The sequence below is a fragment of the Lepisosteus oculatus genome, chromosome 3 (assembly GCF_040954835.1).
Source record: "Lepisosteus oculatus isolate fLepOcu1 chromosome 3, fLepOcu1.hap2, whole genome shotgun sequence".
NCBI classification, from domain to species: Eukaryota; Metazoa; Chordata; class Actinopteri; order Semionotiformes; family Lepisosteidae; genus Lepisosteus; species Lepisosteus oculatus.
The window spans coordinates 61,693,254-61,710,382 of record NC_090698.1 but is presented as its reverse complement, the minus strand read 5'-3'; the positions used below and the strand labels follow the sequence as shown (position 1 = coordinate 61,710,382).

Sequence of the window (17,129 nt, the reverse complement as noted above, 5' to 3'; positions counted from 1 at the left end):
CACAGTAAGCAAATAAATATATTAGAAAATATTGCATTTCAGCTACAAACCATCTCTCCTTATACTTTATTTTAAGAATGATCTTCAATCCCAACCTATCAACAGCAACTAGGGCACCTCAGTGTATTCAGCACAGTTAACAGATCCTTTCAACAGACCGATAATAACAACAATCCAAAAAACGTATGCCACCAGTTTCAAAACAAACCAAATGGAGCACAAAAGGTCAAATTCAGTTAAAACATGTGAAAAGTAGTAAAAACAAGTTTACTGACTTATTGAGTCACTTTAGACTTTTCCATTTAGACTTACAATATTTATTTGACACAGTCAGTCTTATGAAAAAAAGAAATTATAGCTTTTACAATCATAGAGATTAACACTAAATAGTTTAATACAGCATTATTTTTACATTTTTTATTGTTTATTTTTGTGATTTATAATTTGTTAATTAAAAGTAAAGATGCTGAACTCAGTTCATTTTTTCATTACATAAGCCCACCTGAATGGTGTTTTAATATGCAAATAGAAAACACTTCACTGTGCCAGACGCCTAAGTACACAATCCAAAATAAAAAAGTATTGTGAGGATGTCAGATGTGAAACAAGCATATAATAGAGTAGTTTTTCGTTTGTCATGATTCTGTCATTTGAGCTACTTGTTATGTCATTGTAGAGATTTATATACAATTAAACAAATTTGCAGCCTGATAAAGTAAACAAACGTAAATCAAAGTAAGTCTCAGTTGCAGAGAATGACAGAAAAAATGTTTTAACAATTCATTATTCATCTTTAACTCCATAGACTCCTCTAAAAGAAACACTTCCATATCTATAATAATGATGTTTCTGCACTTGATATAATGATAACAAAAGCTTTCTAAGACAGTGAAAGTGTGATACATTAGCCTTAAAAACTTAAATTAGTACTAGAGAGACATTCTGCAACTGGCCTTCATTAATAAGCATAATTTATTGTCTTACATCCAAAGCAAGGTCTTCAGATTTTATAAGTTATATGTATCTTGCAGTGAGGCATGCACACAATATGACAGGATTTCAAATAAGAAGGTCAATAGTAATACATTTCAAGGTTCAACCATGAAGACCAAGGAGATTTCAAAACTCAAAAGATAAAGTTAGAGAAAGGCACAGATCATGAGAAAGATATAAAAAATATGAGACACTGAATATCTCTTTGAGAATACTGAAATTAATCATTTAAGAAGTGGACAGTGGTTTATACCAACCAAACACTGCCTAGATCAGGATGTCCCTCCAAAATGAGCAGTCGGTCAAGGCGGAAACTGGTTAGGAATGCCTCTCTGAGGTTAAACAATGATTTTGACAGAGTTACAGAGTTCAATGACTGAGATTGGAGAAAATGACCATGAATCACAGCTGGTTTCTGTAGCAAAATGGCTAGAAGGAAGCCATTACTGAAAAAACATCATCTTAAAATCTTCATGTAATTTGCAACAAAGCATTTAAGTGATACTGCAAACATGTTTCAAAAGGTTTTATAGTCAGCTGAGACAAAATTAAAACTTTTGGTCTAAATGAAAAGCATTCAAAGCATTACTGGTGCAAATCCAAAACAGGCTATCACCCATTTATCACCATCCATAATGTCAAGAATGTTCATAACAACATTATGTTATGAGACTACATCTCATCAGCACCGACTGGGAAGCTTCTTATGATGGAGAGTGAAATGGATGGAAGTACAGCTAACTCTTAGATGAAAATCTACTCCAGTCAGCTAAAAACCTAAAATTGGACCAAAACTACCTTGTACCACTTGTGGACTGAAGTGGCCTAGCTAAAATCCTCACTAGAATCTAATAGAAAATTGCTGGTATGACTTAAAAATTGGTTTTCATCAATGATCCCCAACTATATTTGAAAAGGCTTGAGCAAATTTCCAAAAAGGAATGGGTGAACACTGCACCATCCTTGTGTGCAAAGCCGGTAGATGTTTATCGAAAAAGATTTGGCTATAATTACTCTCAAAGGTACAGGCCATGACTAAAAGTGTTTAGTTTGAGCATCTAAGATTGCCTTAAAAATATTCACTTTAAAAATGTGCATACATGATTTAAAATTCCACAAAAAAGACATGATTGAAGAACCTTGAATACTTTGACAAGGCACTGTATAATCCTTACATCTCTGCATTAGAGATATCAACATCAGAGAAACATAAATCTTTGTTGCTATAAACACTGGTTATAAACACTCTCTTGATGAGATATAATATTATAATCATTTCCTATTGAGGAAATCTCACATAAAGAGTCAAGTCCCATAGACAATAACAACAAGATACTTTGAAGATGGGCCAAGACATACCATAGCTCTTCTCATATATTTTTATAATGGTGTTGCTGAGAATACAGGTACAGTATGTGTATTTAGTGTACTCCCACTGTTCTGTATTATACTGATTTACACATTCATTTTAATTCAGAACACTCAGACAATGGTTAACTACCTTCCAATGAAACTGGGACTCACCTTCTATTCAGTCTGTTAGTGCTCCATTGGCACCCTAGTAATACAAAGCCTCATTAATCTTTTTTAATATAAGGTGTTAGAGGATTCCGTTTCCAAACTATCAGGATTCCCAATTATTGCTGTAGCAAAATAGAAGGTCCTTTTAATTTTATAACCAATTATCAATTGATTATTATTATGAGACTACAAAGACCGACTCTTGAGTTGACCAGAGAAGTCCTGATTGGTTTGATCTGAGATACTTCTATTCGCTTAATAACTTGTGACCATATGCTGTATGGTTGCATGGATAAAGCCAGAAGACATCTCTGAACAGGTAAGACACAAAGGATTAACAGAGACAGTATGGTAGTTTTATAATGCTATACAAAATGTAAAACCTTAAAACTCCTCTAGATGAATTAAATCAAGAAAGTATAAAAAATCTATGTTCCCTCTCACAAACAAATCTTCCAGAGGTCACTCAATACAGGAGTATTGCTGTTTAGTGCTCAACCATAAAAGGGAGAGAGAATTAAACCAAATTGACACGAATGAACATTATTCAGTGTATTCAGTGATGAGTGTAGAGTACACATGAAATGAAATATTAACACTATAGTATGGAATAGTTATATATAATTGGGAATATATTGTAACATTTGGCTTATGTAATAACAAAAGTGATATTTACATTTTAGAAAGAGGAGAGACCAAAATAATCCCTGGCTTTAAGGAATACAATACATAAATAGCTTCATCATCATCACCACTTTCATCAACTACTTATCCATTTCAGGGTCATGCTGGCCTGGAGCCTATCCATTGGGTGCATGACAGAATCCACCTAGGATGTGATGCCTGTCCATCACAGGGCAGACACACAGACACGCACACACATTCACACCAGGGCCAGATTTACAGATGTCATTTAACCTACCAGTTTGTCTTAGGACTGTGGAAGGAAATCTGGAGAAAAACCACACAAACGCCGGAACAACATGCTGATAGAACCCCAGAAATTAAGACAGGACAGACAGGACATAAGGAAATTCATTTTACTGGAACAAACTACCCAGCAAAGTTAATGAAGCAGATTCTAAAGAAATGGCAGAACAAAACAGGATCAATAAGTCACGGGCATTTAAAATATCATGATGGGTCAAATGGTTAACCTTTCTTATGTTATATTGTCTGCCAAGACCTGACCAGACACTGCTGGCGATCATAAAAATAAAAATGAAAAGGTGTTGGGAATCAGAATGTTCCCTGTATTTTTTATTTGTTAAACATCCAACAAAATGTTCTGGCTTGCTCTTTTGTTGTTTTTACTTAGATTGCATTTAATGTGATATAAAACAATTACAACAAAATCTAAAGACACAGATGGAGAACAAATGATGTAAGTAAGCAATCCAAATGTATACATTGAATTTTTTACCGGTGTAGAACAAAGTACACCACAACACTTCCTGCTACTATACTTTTCAACTGTTTCTGGGACAATAGTAGAATATCATGACAAATAAAAATGTAAAGGGATGCACCTAAAGTGAATTAAAGTGAGGGACAAAGACAACAATTTAGGGCAATGTTTCAAACTTATTTACACTATTAAACCTATATCTCTGCAAAACACAGTTATATACTGGGTAGGAAATCACAGATACAGGCCATATATTCTCATTTTAAATGCAAGAATATTCTGTTAACAACAGATAATCTTTCACATTCACACAGACTTTAGAATAAGATGCAGAAGTCATGTTCTAAAGTTACACCAAGAAAGATTTGTGCAATGTGGGCAGAAATACTCAGCACTCCTAGAAACACAGTAAGATCAAATATTCTGAAATATAATAATAGGTTAAACAAAGATCCTAACCATATCTGGCTGAGCATATAAAATATCACCTAAAAGCAGAAATATAAAGTGGCAATCAAAACCCCTTACTCAGATCATCAAGGTCATAGAAAATGCATTAGTAGAATCTGTAACAAATAAGACAAGAATGCAAAAATGCATAGTCTCATTGGACATGCTGTAGATACAGTTGCAAAATTATTTTTCAATTAAAATACTAATATTGACAAAATAACACAATACTAAGAACATACACTGTAGGGTGACACAATGAACTTCAAACTTACTAGGTTCTTAGACCAAGCATCATGGGGTTTTATTAAACAAAAAACTATACTGTATTTCCCACTCATGGATGAAAACTCATTTGGAATCAAAGATGAGAAGCCTCAATTTACAGCAGTGTGAGATGGCTTTTCACATCGAGAAAGCGAGACATATGAAAGCAGTTTTAAAATGTTAACATGTTCTTTTCCAGTACATCAGAATTGAATTTGTTCGTGATTTTCTGAGAGCGAATTAAAAAAAAATTAAAGCTGAAAATTTGGTGAAAGGCAGAATACACATGAAAAGTGTGACATTATTTTTCATTTTAGTTGAATTCTGTTTGTACAATACTAAGGTAAAGTGATAGCTCCATTGAAGCAAATGCTTTTTTTTATTAAATGTAGTATGCAGCTACACCCCTGACTGAAATAATTCATATTATTGATCACAAAATAATGTAACACAGTTTCATATTTCAGTGTGACAGCAATCTGCAACCACATAGTCAACTCCAATCTTTTCAAAGACGACAAGGATCAAAGTGCTGGTATAGTCATTACTAAAGCCTAACCTAAACCCTACAGAAATATTATGGGTGTGTCTAAAGAAAGGCACAAATCTGAATACAGGTCAACTGTACTAAAGAATCAAACAAAGGAAATCTCTTTATATACTCACTTCTGATGTGCCAGGTCCTTGTTTTCCAGCCAAGCCCTTATTTTATTTCCAATCTGCTTTAATTTTAAAAAATCTACCACATGTGTTTAAGATACATCATGTGATTTTTTTAAATGAAAGTATATTGAAAATAAAATTATGGCATGGTTGGAAAAAAGGAACGTGTGTTTTTCCTTGAATTTAATACAGTATAAGAATTTGACTAAACCGTTATTAATCTGCATGCTTCTTATTTTGCACACTGTTGGTTTAATAATTATTTCCAAACTGGGTACCAAAGTTCATTTAGAACCAAAAAGTCAAGGCCTACAACTATTCTCTATAGCTTCTGTAAAGCCTAGTGAGACAGATAAAGCTCTTTAAATGAATACTATAATTTCAATATAGTCCAGGGTTGGCAAAGAAACCCTTAATGAAAGGTAAACAGATCTAAATTACACAATGGGAAGGATCATCATTGGATGATAAAAAACTAGAAACATTTACTTCAAAGGCAAAAGAGTGATGTCTTACTTGTTAACATATTAAGCTTTTTCTGAACACAACTGCAATCAAGTTCCTTTTGCTTCTGAAGCAGAGGAAATGTGTTTGACCAGATAATGCATCTTAATGAAATGCCATCACTGTGAATACAGAACCTGAATGCATTATCATTAACTCCAGTGGGCGAAGGAAGAATGCCAGACCCAGAACTTTACCATTACCCTTCATCCACGTAAAACATATTAAATGCTAAACGTCGTGTTATTTTTCAGTTATTTTTCAAAAGTTATCTTTAATAATTGAACTATCATCCCACCACTTGTTATTTCACAACAAGCCCTTCAACAGTTTTTTTTTTTAATGAAAATACATGTTTTTATATATAGTACACCAAATTGCATGGTTAAATAAATCATGTGCATTTTATTCGGGGGTTAATTTTAATAATAGTAAAATTGAAATTACCGCACTCTGGAAGAGACAGTTTGGAGAGTGGCTTATTTCTATTTTTGTCATCCCAGCACACTATCTCTTGGCTCTCTGTTTCATCTCCCAGCCATAGCTTGATCCACAAGTTACCACATGAGCACTGCAAAGGATTGCCTGAAAGGATACTAAATGGCAGGGTTTTCACATTAAAGTGCTATTTTGATAGACAGTTCTAAAAAGACAAGAAAATAAAGGAAATCCGTGGCAAAGTTTATTTTTACTGGGTAAAACTACTTTATTCTGTATTTTATTCAATTATCTTGAATTTACAAAAAAACATATTTTTGCTTGTGTCACACAAAAAGGATTCATATCAGCCTTTCCTAAGGTAAAAGCATGCATATTTTATCAAACAATCCCATAGACAGATATTTTGCTTTATCACAAATACTTACAAACTTGTCAAGTTTAAATGCCGGAAGGTCCTCCAAGACAATGATGACAGCCTGTTGTCTTTTAGATTCCTGCAATTCAATCAATCCACAAATAAACACCTTCATAGCACAAAACACGCAGTGAGTAAACCTAGCAGACAAGGCCTATTAGTACATCAGCCAACGCTAGGATTTGGCTCTTATTTGAGAAGACACCATGCTCAGTTTCAAATTGTGCTGCACACAGAATTGTATTTATAGTTCTTGACCGGTTATAAAATCACAATACATCTGAACACTGTCACTGAGATATACTGTAGATATAAAGAACCTGCTGCAATGTAAAATGTCTGAATCATTTTGTGGCAAAAAGAAAAATACAATATTTTTAGCACACTCCCCTTTGTCAAGACATTTTAAAATTAATCACTTGAAATCCAAATGAACACCAAAGTATGTGTACATGACTGAAAAAGAAAACTAGGTTTTCATGTTGTACACTAGATGTTAGTAATTTATTAAAATAATTAAAAATGTGTATATAACATTAAGTTTTTTTTTTCATTTATCCATAAACTGAAATGAAAGTACTCAACTTACAACTTACAAAACCATTACTTACAGATATTGTAGCTTCACATTGTTCTGAAAGGCCAAACGGGATATATAAGTCAATCCCGAGTTTGTCACAGTTCTGTTGACAATGAAAACAAAATGATTATTGTTGTTGTCGACTGTTGTCATAAGTATTATCATTGCTGTTTTTAATATCTGATACTTACAAATTCCTGAGGCTCTTATAGAACTTCACATCATTATCGGTGATGGCATGTAAATTACTTTGATTTGCAATGTATCTGTTAAAAGACATTAAAATAATGTTACAAAAAATTAATTTGCCTTTTACACAGTTAATAATATAATGTGCATAACTTAAAATAATGGCCTTACATGTTCACTAACCATTCTTGAATATTTTTGTCATTTCCAAAAACTATTAAAGAATCCCTTTGCTCATTGTGTGTTGTGCTTTTATAAAAAAGAGGGCCCTTTAAGATATTTTATCAATTAATTTATGTTAAGTCCAGTTATTGCTTTTTAGCAATTCCTTATATAATCGCTTCTGTAAAACGCCTCTATAAAGTGGGCTACATGCTTTAGTCATTTTGTATGCCTTAGTAAAGGCCTTAAAATATTTTGATGAAAACAGCTGGCGAGGTGAATTTTTTTTTATCGATTAATTGATCTAGTCTCTTAAATTCAAAGTTGGATCGATCTAACAGTTGTGTGTCAATTAACGCTTTTCTTGATGCACTGGTGGTTTCCCCATAGTTATATCACAGTGTTTGAAGACTTTATATCGCAGCAAATTATACAGTCTAAGAACCTAAATAACTAGTATAAAATAAGGCTACACTAAATGCGCTCTATCGTCTGTTTGAAAGAAATCTACCTTGTACAACAAATAAGAAAAAAATAGTTTCAGGTACCTAAGGGGCTTGATGTTAAGTCTTTAGCAAAAAAGACACTTCGCGGATTAATGTGTAGCGAATTATACGACTCTGCTTCCTTTAAATTTCAATGGCCACATTTATGTTTAGGGCCTTTTTTATCTCAGCAGTCTATCTTTTCAATAATAAGATAGTTATAAAAAAGGAAGAATAACAGTCTTATAATTTCACACCACAGCTGATGTATAATAGCTATGCTTCTGCATAACCTAGCTGACCAATAAAAAGTCAATTTATCGTATCTAAAACTAAAGGTGAGCCAAGAACTAAATTCGTTTGCTGTAGGGAGTGATTCTAATATGCCGCGTCTTTGCTCGGATTTTGCTAGGGTTGCGTTCCTTTACAGTCTATCAATCCTCTTATTACGGGAATGCAAAACTGGCTGATAGCAGCAGCAGCCTAAGCCGTTCCACATTTCAGCACCTTTCCAATGAAAAAATGACATACATCCTATTGAAAGTCGTTTTCGCAAATACGTGTTTCTTGTTCCACACACGTTGTCTAGTGTCGGGTATTGGGTCCATTTTAGTTAAATAATTATACCACGGCCACTGTTTGAACATACATATAAGCGTGTAGTTCAACTGATGCTGCCCTTTAATGGCTCATACAGTACAGTACAGTGTACATCGCATTTACCACTGACAATCCTTTAAGATCTACATAAACCTAACATATACAGTAATCCATTTACTTCCAGTGTATTTGTGTGAACAGAATTGGCCACTTTACAAGTTTATTTTAAAAGCACTCTGAAAACAATCTGCCGGAGCTTCCTTTTGATACATTCCTTCAATCTTTCTGCTCATCCTTTCCACACATGTCCTCCAGTGATTTTATTTTCTTTAACACTAGCCCGCTGTAACAGATGAGCCGATAAGTCAACCTTGCACGATGCTGCTTGAATGAAACTTAATTCTGGCTTTGCTCACCGCACATTGCAACGCGTTTCGTCTTAATGTTTTTTTTTCATTTTCGTTTCGTTATGATTTTTGTAGTACAACTGGACACATTATTCCAATCCTGAACGTATCCATCTCTCATGTGGATGATACTCACATTTCAGTAATGTTTTCCATTTCTATATCGGTGTTTAATACAGGGAAAGCCTTGATTCCCCATTCTTGATCGATACTGGTACATGAAATTCTTGAGGTGCTGCATGTACAAACTGCAGGACAAGCGGCGCTAAACCTCCAAAGCCCCAGCAAAATCCAACAAAATCCCAAACGAGCCATTACACGCCACTTCCAAGAGGAGATCATAGTGGATCCCTCGTTGCCCTTTCCAGATTTGGTTAAATGATCCTTCCTTATAAACCTGTCGGCGATCTTGTCAGAAACAAAGGCGAAAAACCATGAGATAATCCTTTCGGTAAGAGGTGAGGTTGTGATCGAATTGTCTTTTCTCTCTCCGCAGTAAGAGAGTCATACAATATTAAATGTAAAGGCTTTAAAGTGTGCCAAGGTTTCCTTCCCCCCTCTCTCCTTTTCGTTCGGTGTCTTCACTCTCCAAGGAGATTTGGGTTGGCTGGTTGATCGCAGTGGTGCAAAACACCACAGAAAAAATGATGCTGTTGCTGCTGCTGCTGCTGCTGCTCCGTTTCTGCTGCAGGGCTGGAGGAAAAAAAAAAACAGGCAGAGATGATCCACGCAGGCTGAAGCGAGCGTGTGGTGCTGTAGTGAAAGAGCGAGTAAGTGCGTGATGAGGACAAGGCAAGGAGGTACCGAGTACCAGCAGTCGTATATCGATAATTACCACACGCGATAAACCTACAACAGCCGCTCGTTGTAATTACGAGCCTGATATCAGAAATGATTTTCGCTGCGATTTTCCAGGAGCAAAAGGTTATTGCTAGAACAGAACAAAATAAATCCTATATAGACAAAACTGGAGACTGGCTTTGCATGGCATGAAACATGTTAATCATTTAGAATACCATTATATTAAAACATGGTGAGACAACCTACACCGGAATATAAATTTCGAAAGGAGATTGACATTCGAGAAAATCAGATTAAAAAAAATGTTTGAATTTAATCAAAGGCACACCTTCATATTACCTGATGAGGCTGCAGTGATATACTGTACCTCAGAACAAGCAAGCGGTAAAAGCTTCCAAGTGTGTTTAATTTACAGTCTGATTAAAGATATGATTTGTACTGTACCTATAAAATGTGAGGTAGGAAATGTATGGATACCAAAATAATGCTATAGAAAATGTTTAACAATACCTATTGCCAGTCACTAAATCCAGCATTACCAAATATCGGATGAGAGTCAATGTGCCGCGTTGTTTCACACACACACACATAGGCACTCACTCACGTAGTGTATTCCAATAGCTGTGAATGTGACGTGATATTTGACGCAAATATGAGATTCTGAGAGAATCTCAGAAATCAGAAATACGCCAAAATGCCTACTGTAAAATGCTTGAAGTGATTCCAAATATTTTGCTTTTATCTTTACAATTTTGAAACTAAACATGTACACGCAAGCATAGTGTCTGTATTTAGCGCAAAAAAAGTGAAGTACGCTTCGAGGTTTCTAAATGTGTGTTAGTGGCAATATCACCTGTTAAAAAACAATCAGCAGCAAACAGCCGTTGAAAACACTAATACTGTATATCCGCAGCAATTACACTGGACCAGCATCGCTTCTGTATAAATTATTATTTATACAGGAAATACATTGCATAAAGAATTGAGAAATTACAGGATAATGCTCAGAGTTCAAGGAGGCAGAAACGCAATAAAACCCTGTCTCCAGCGTCACAAGACACCTAGTCGTGTCTGTCAAAACTTTCGCCTGCAGTGTAATTCCGTGTTTTTGTCACGTAATGTCACCAAATGGGAATTTCCCATTTTCCTAGCACGAAGTCACGATGTTCTCCTCACGGATTTACCGCAGCATAAACACACCTCACACATTCTTCATAATAGTCTATATTTGATATGATTACATGTAATAGATCGTATTTACACAAATAGTATCTGCATTATATGTAATTCAACCCCTTTAGGTTACTAAAAGAGTTCTGTCGCGCTATCTATTATCAAAATTCTAAATTTGTCTAATTTAAATATGTATAATGTATGTATAAATAACAATGTGTATATACAGTATATATGACTAAATGCTTCACTTTAAGGGACAAGCTGTATTCTACTGTATAACCTTCAGGGTACAGAGATTTGTTCGTCGTTTGCCGATAAGAAACTTGTAAAGCGAGCTTTTATTTTCCACCCACACAACGATAATAAAGAGCACCTGTTGTTAACCGTGGTAATTGTGGGATCGTGGTTGCCGAAAGGTGAAGACAATGTGTTTTCTGGGAATACGCCGATTCATTTGGCTCCAGACATTGTACCGCAGTAATTCAGCAGAGTGATAGGCACATTTTAAATGGCTGCCCTGACACCTAGCGAGACTTTAGAAAATCTGCACATGTGAATAATACACAATCCCTTGACCTAGCTGCGCCCTTGCGTCTTCAGAGGCTTATTGTATTTATTACATACAGGTCATGATGAATAAGCATTTGTGTATACTGTACATAGTATGAACTTTAATGTATTATGTGTTGGTATTGGACTGCAGACATTCTGAAATGGTTCCCAAGAATGGCAATACCCACTAAGTCTCCAGCAAGGAGGATAAAGATCCAAAGAGCACAAATCTGAGAAGGAACTGTACGGAGGCAAGGGATGAAGAGTATTGATGATACACAGTATAGTTGTGAATCATAAGAAAAAACGGTAAAATGTCCAAAAATATGCCATCATCAGCATTTTGAAGGCTCATACTGAGAATTCAGGCAACGTCAAGTCAGCTGCAGTTCTGTACAGCCCAACAAGTGGAACTACTGTATGTGATTTACATAATGGAAAGGTATTAAAAAACACCTCTACACATATTTCCTTGGCAAAACCACTCTTTTTTAAATGCAATTGTTACAAGATTGTGTTTTTCCCAGTATGAAACAGACAGAAGGCATTCAAGGTTATGCATGACTTTGAAATTAGAACTTGTTCATGTACAGGAAACCAAGAGTAGCAAATACAGTAGGTAGCTGTGTCCGCATGTGTAGGCTGAAAAGGAACAGATAAAGGTTTATTTCATTCAGAAAAGAGATGAAAAGAAACACAACCTTTCAGCTGTGGAGCTGCTAATGTGGTCCAATTTAGCCAAAAATGTATTGGAAAAAAAAGGTGCGCACACATACACACACCGTATTCCAAAGAAACTTTAAAGAAAATAAAATATGAAATCTGAAAACAAGCCATTCCTTATTGATGACAAAATTCTTACTGGCACTTTCAAAGTTTTTGTAACTTGTTTGGGATTATGAATGTTGTTCCTTGAAGCAACAAAAAAGCTTGTTTGGACTAGCTTGATAATTAATGTGGGCTGTAATTATTGACTGAAACACTGAAAGGCAAAAAGATTATTCCTATTGACATTATTCTTGAATTCTTCATCTGTGAATGATCTCATCTGATTTTATTTAAATTATTTTGCTTGCAACTCAAACAATAAAGTTCAAAAGGATCAATGAGGTTTTAGTGCAGGCAGTGCTTTCCAACTGTGATGTTTGTAGAGTCTTTGCACAAACTGTTACTAGATAGAGTTATGATTGTTACAAGATAAGTAATCAGAAATGACAAAACCTACAGTCTAATGCAATGAACAAAAGCTATAACTACAGGTTATCCTTCAAAACTACAAAATAATATTTCAATACAGCATTAAACACATTATCTGCCTGTTTTTACAGAATACATGCATATTAACAATATTTTCTATGACAAGCTCCAGATGAGCACTTCTGCCTCCTAGATAGCACTAAATTAAATTTGTACACATGACAGTCATTACACTGGTAAAATGAATACATTGGCCAGTGTTGGCATACCACAGGACCAGTAAACAATCCAACCTGATCCCATCCAGAGTATCCAGTATTGAAGTTTGAAACAGACCAGCCCTTTATCCATTTCCCAGCCGAGCCAGATAACTAGCTAACTACGTTTTGAATTTCAAATTCAAGCTCTCATCCTGCCACTGTAGCTGCCCATCAATCTGTCTGCTCATCAGTCCATCGTGGAAGTAGATGCTCTCCTTTGACTGCTATCTTATACATACTTCTTATACAAATATTCTGCACTCCTTAAATGACTTTGGGTAGAGAGGCAAAAGATTTCAAAATTAACTAAATTAATAACAATCACATTTCAACGTTTCAAAACAGATATGACTTTCACTGGATGTTTATAATTGTTCTCCAACTACCTTTTCAACTGAAGTCTATGTATGCAAGGAAAAAATACTTGACCATTCTCTTAACATTGATATTTTTTCTTGATAAGTACATCTTAAAAGACTCAGACAATTCGCAAGGAAAATTGACATGCAGCTGTAATTGAAAAATGGCCCAGTGTCTAATAGGCGCATATTTAGCATTGATTCACTTAGGGAATCTTCTCCCTGTTTTATTGTGTCTAAGAATATTTCAAGGTTTGCAAAATCAGCAAGTCTGCCCATATAAGATTAATGTAGAGAGCTGGATAATGTGCTTCACTCAATAATTTTGTGTTTATCTAATTATATTAAATATAATTAAATCAATATTATAAGGGCCTTGTTTGTTCTTAGTAGTAATTCAGACATTCAAAAACAATCTTTTTTTTCACTCCCCCCAAAATATCCCACTGAATCAACTTTTTGAGAACTATTGGATAATTGTACATTACTTGAGACCTGGCATTTGTTCCACAATGTATTTTACCTAAGCAAATTGAAGGTAAAACAATTGACATGTACTTGAATCACCAAAGGCTGTTTGTTCTGGTTCAACCTTTATGTCTTATGTTTTCTCCTTACAGTAGGCTAAAATCCTTCCAGACAAAATCTGTTCTTTTCAAGTTTACATCTAGTCTGCACTCCTTTTAACCTACATTTAATACAATTTGAAATTTTGCATTTTATTAGATAGTTAAATAGTTAAGTTAAATTTGCATTTTATCATATATAATCTCTTTATATTTGAATGTTTTAATTCAGAGCATTAAAAGACGTCTAACCTTATGATTATTGTTCTGATCAGTAGCTCTGGTTGGGTGTCCAAAGTGTGTTACCATGTTTATGCTTAATCAAACTGACTGCTTCTGAATCCCTCTCTTCTAAGCAGTAATCTGCAGTAAAGGCTCTGACAGTACAGGAGATGATGAGACAGAGTTGCTAACAGATGGCTATTTCAAGGTGATGTATAACAAGTGAAAGCACAGACATTACAGTATAAACTGTGTAATAAACTAGGCCCTATTATTAATCCAAATACTGTAGGGAATTCCCAGTGAAGAGATATGTGGATTACTCCTGCACTGGGATTGCAGGAGTAGGTAGGTGTCGAGGCAGGCGAACAATCCGGTATGTCAGGCGAGTTCGTGGTCAAAAGGAGAAAGGTGGTTCGAAATCCAAGAAGTACAAATAGTGGCAAACAATCCAAAACGAGAGGCGAGGTCCAAAGTCAAAAGGCAAAAGGGAAGTCCAGAATCCAGAAGAGTGTGAGGTACAGAATAAATGCCAGGTAGAGCTCTCAAAGAGTAGACTCAATACGGAGCAGCAAGAAGTGGGTCTGAATGGCTAAAATACTGCAGCTGGCCGCACGGTAGGGCTTCCGGTACTGAGTTAACACGTGCAGCGGCACTTGTAAGTATCGCCCTGCTGCTGACACTGGTTAGCTCTCTTGGGGGCTGGTCTGGGCAGGCTGGTGGTCGTGACAAATACCAATGACATGGTCTGATACTTACAAAGCCTGAATTTCTAATGTAGTATCAGGGCTATATGAAGGGATTTATTAGCTTAGGGTGCACTAATGCTTTTTCTCAACATAGGCCACTCTAACTCCAGTTCCTCCGTAAAAGATTTTGTATAGCAAGGCCAGCTCATGTAAAAACCTCCCCAAGTGTACAGTACCGTTCAAAAATCTTTACAGATATGCCAGGGAGAAAATAAAATATATAGCAATGCTCATTCTTTATTATCGGACAAATATGTGTATCCATGAACAGATAACTGCTTCCTCGGTTTAAAGCTAGTTTTACCTCGCACATATATATAAAACACTCCTTCACAATGTGAGCGTGAGAGACAAAACTGTTGAATGTGAGAGCGTTTTGTGTGTGTTTGTGAGAGGTAAAATGGAGAGTGTGATAACATTTAATGTGTATGTGAGAGGTGAATTATGACCCAATGTAGGTGGTCCGTCTAAATGGCACAATGTGATTGGCTGCGAAAATGTAACAACAAGCTGTCTCGTTTTCTGCTGCACTCCAAGATAAAGGAAAGAAATCAACCCAAACTCTAAGAAGCACTAAGACAATCTGTAGCTTTAATTAATAACATCTGAGCCACACCAGAAGCAATAGCTTCATTGTCATCAGCTACGACGCCCGCCATTAGTGTTCTTCTGTCTGTTCTTGCTTCTGGTATGTCCCTATCTGTTTTGTACAAATATGAGGATAGATTAACCTACTTGAGTAATTAGTTATTCTATAACTTAAATTGCTCATTCATGGATCCATTTAGATGTTTTTGTCTTCTTTGTTCATCATTTAGTCATACTCAATTTGTCAGGCAGTCTTATAACCATGATTATTTGTGCCAATGTTCCCAGAGAAGATGATTACAAAAAATCCAGTTTTATCATTTCAGATACAATGTCTGTCAAAATTATAAGAAAGAAAATAATGTTTTGTTGAACATAATACTCCAGGTTCCTGAAGAACCCTAATCCAATAGGTTACCATGAATATATCAATTTCTCATATTTGCCTTGTAATATGAGTAAAACTTATGCACCTTGTACTTTTCTTCATGTTTCTGGAACAATCCTGCTTCAGCAGCATTATTGAAACATGTAGCTAGCATAATATCTGTTTTATCAGAGTTGAGACCTGATCTCTGTTAATTTGTATCAAGATGACCACTCGCTGAGTGGTTTTAAAGTAATGCAACACAAAATATATTGGTGGGTTTAACAGCAGCTAAGGGAAATCATACTTAAGCTCTGGACTGAACCTCTTATGGCCACATAACATTGCTGGCTAATTGTGTTTTGGGACATGTTTCAAAATGAACTGTCGAGTGCTAGATTAAAAGGTGCAGGTTTACATATACGGTATTAAAAGGATAGTCTCCACTTTTCTGGTCAAGTGACTATAAGAGTAAGTTATTGTTAAAGAATAATATTTGTTTTATTTATTTGCTATATTTGTGTATAAACATATATATATATAGTTATTTTTTTCAACAACAACAGACGATCTCCAAATAAAAAAAGAACTTTAGATCTTTTCTTTAAAAAAATCCATGGAGGAATGTCATTGGGATTGATAAAGCAGGTGATTTATTGAGTTTAGGAATATACAGATCACTTAGAGCCAAAATGTGAGTGCTCTTAAGACCTCAAGAACCTGTCAATGATGATGATCTGGACTAAACTGTTTCCTTTAACGTTCTTCAAACTAGATACAGCTAAATGCACTTGAGTTCAACAACCTTTTTCCTGAGTTGCCTTCACTGAAGAAGAGGAGGTCATGGTGCATGTTCCCCACTGGCTTCTAAGTTCCTTGCCTGATGTTTTCTAAGGAATACTTTTTGACCTGTTGTGCAGCACAGATTCATTTTCTTTGTGTGTTTGATGGTTCAGTAGTGCAAATGTTTGGAAACACCTGGGTTTTCTTAGCCGGATTCACTTCCCCTTTGTTTGATGAATCCTCTGACACATCACACTTTCCAACCAGATGATCTAAGTTTGGTCTCTATAGAAAATATCAGTGGACCAAGGCAAGTTTTACCCAAGATGCTAGTATTCCCCCTGTCTGCTTTAAACAAACAAAAGCCACTGTTTTACTTAATTGTGGAAAACCTAAGTGAGGAAGGATCACGTCTGACTTTAAT

The 17,129-nt window shown here is 35.4% G+C and overlaps 1 protein-coding gene across 6 annotated transcripts in view; it reads right to left on the bottom strand.

Moving 5' to 3' along the window:
• ntrk2a (neurotrophic tyrosine kinase, receptor, type 2a) overlaps nt 1-10,800 on the bottom strand; it is a 91,044-nt gene extending 80,244 nt beyond the window's left edge. For 2 of the 6 annotated variants that reach the window (XM_015363591.2, XM_015363599.2), the window contains exons 1-5: nt 9,222-9,907; nt 7,434-7,508; nt 7,274-7,345; nt 6,673-6,741; nt 6,254-6,402 (exon numbers count right to left, since the gene is read on the bottom strand). In XM_015363591.2, the coding sequence (XP_015219077.1) occupies nt 6,254-6,402; nt 6,673-6,741; nt 7,274-7,345; nt 7,434-7,508; nt 9,222-9,427 (571 nt within the window). In that variant the 5' untranslated portion in view covers nt 9,428-9,907. Of the gene's footprint in view, nt 1-6,253; nt 6,403-6,672; nt 6,742-7,273; nt 7,346-7,433; nt 7,509-9,221; nt 9,910-10,396; nt 10,490-10,739 lie in introns of those variants that run through there. The other 4 variants (XM_069187333.1, XM_015363584.2, XM_069187334.1 and 1 more) reach the window with 4 other exon arrangements.
• Nucleotides 10,801-17,129: the final 6,329 nt, after the last annotated feature.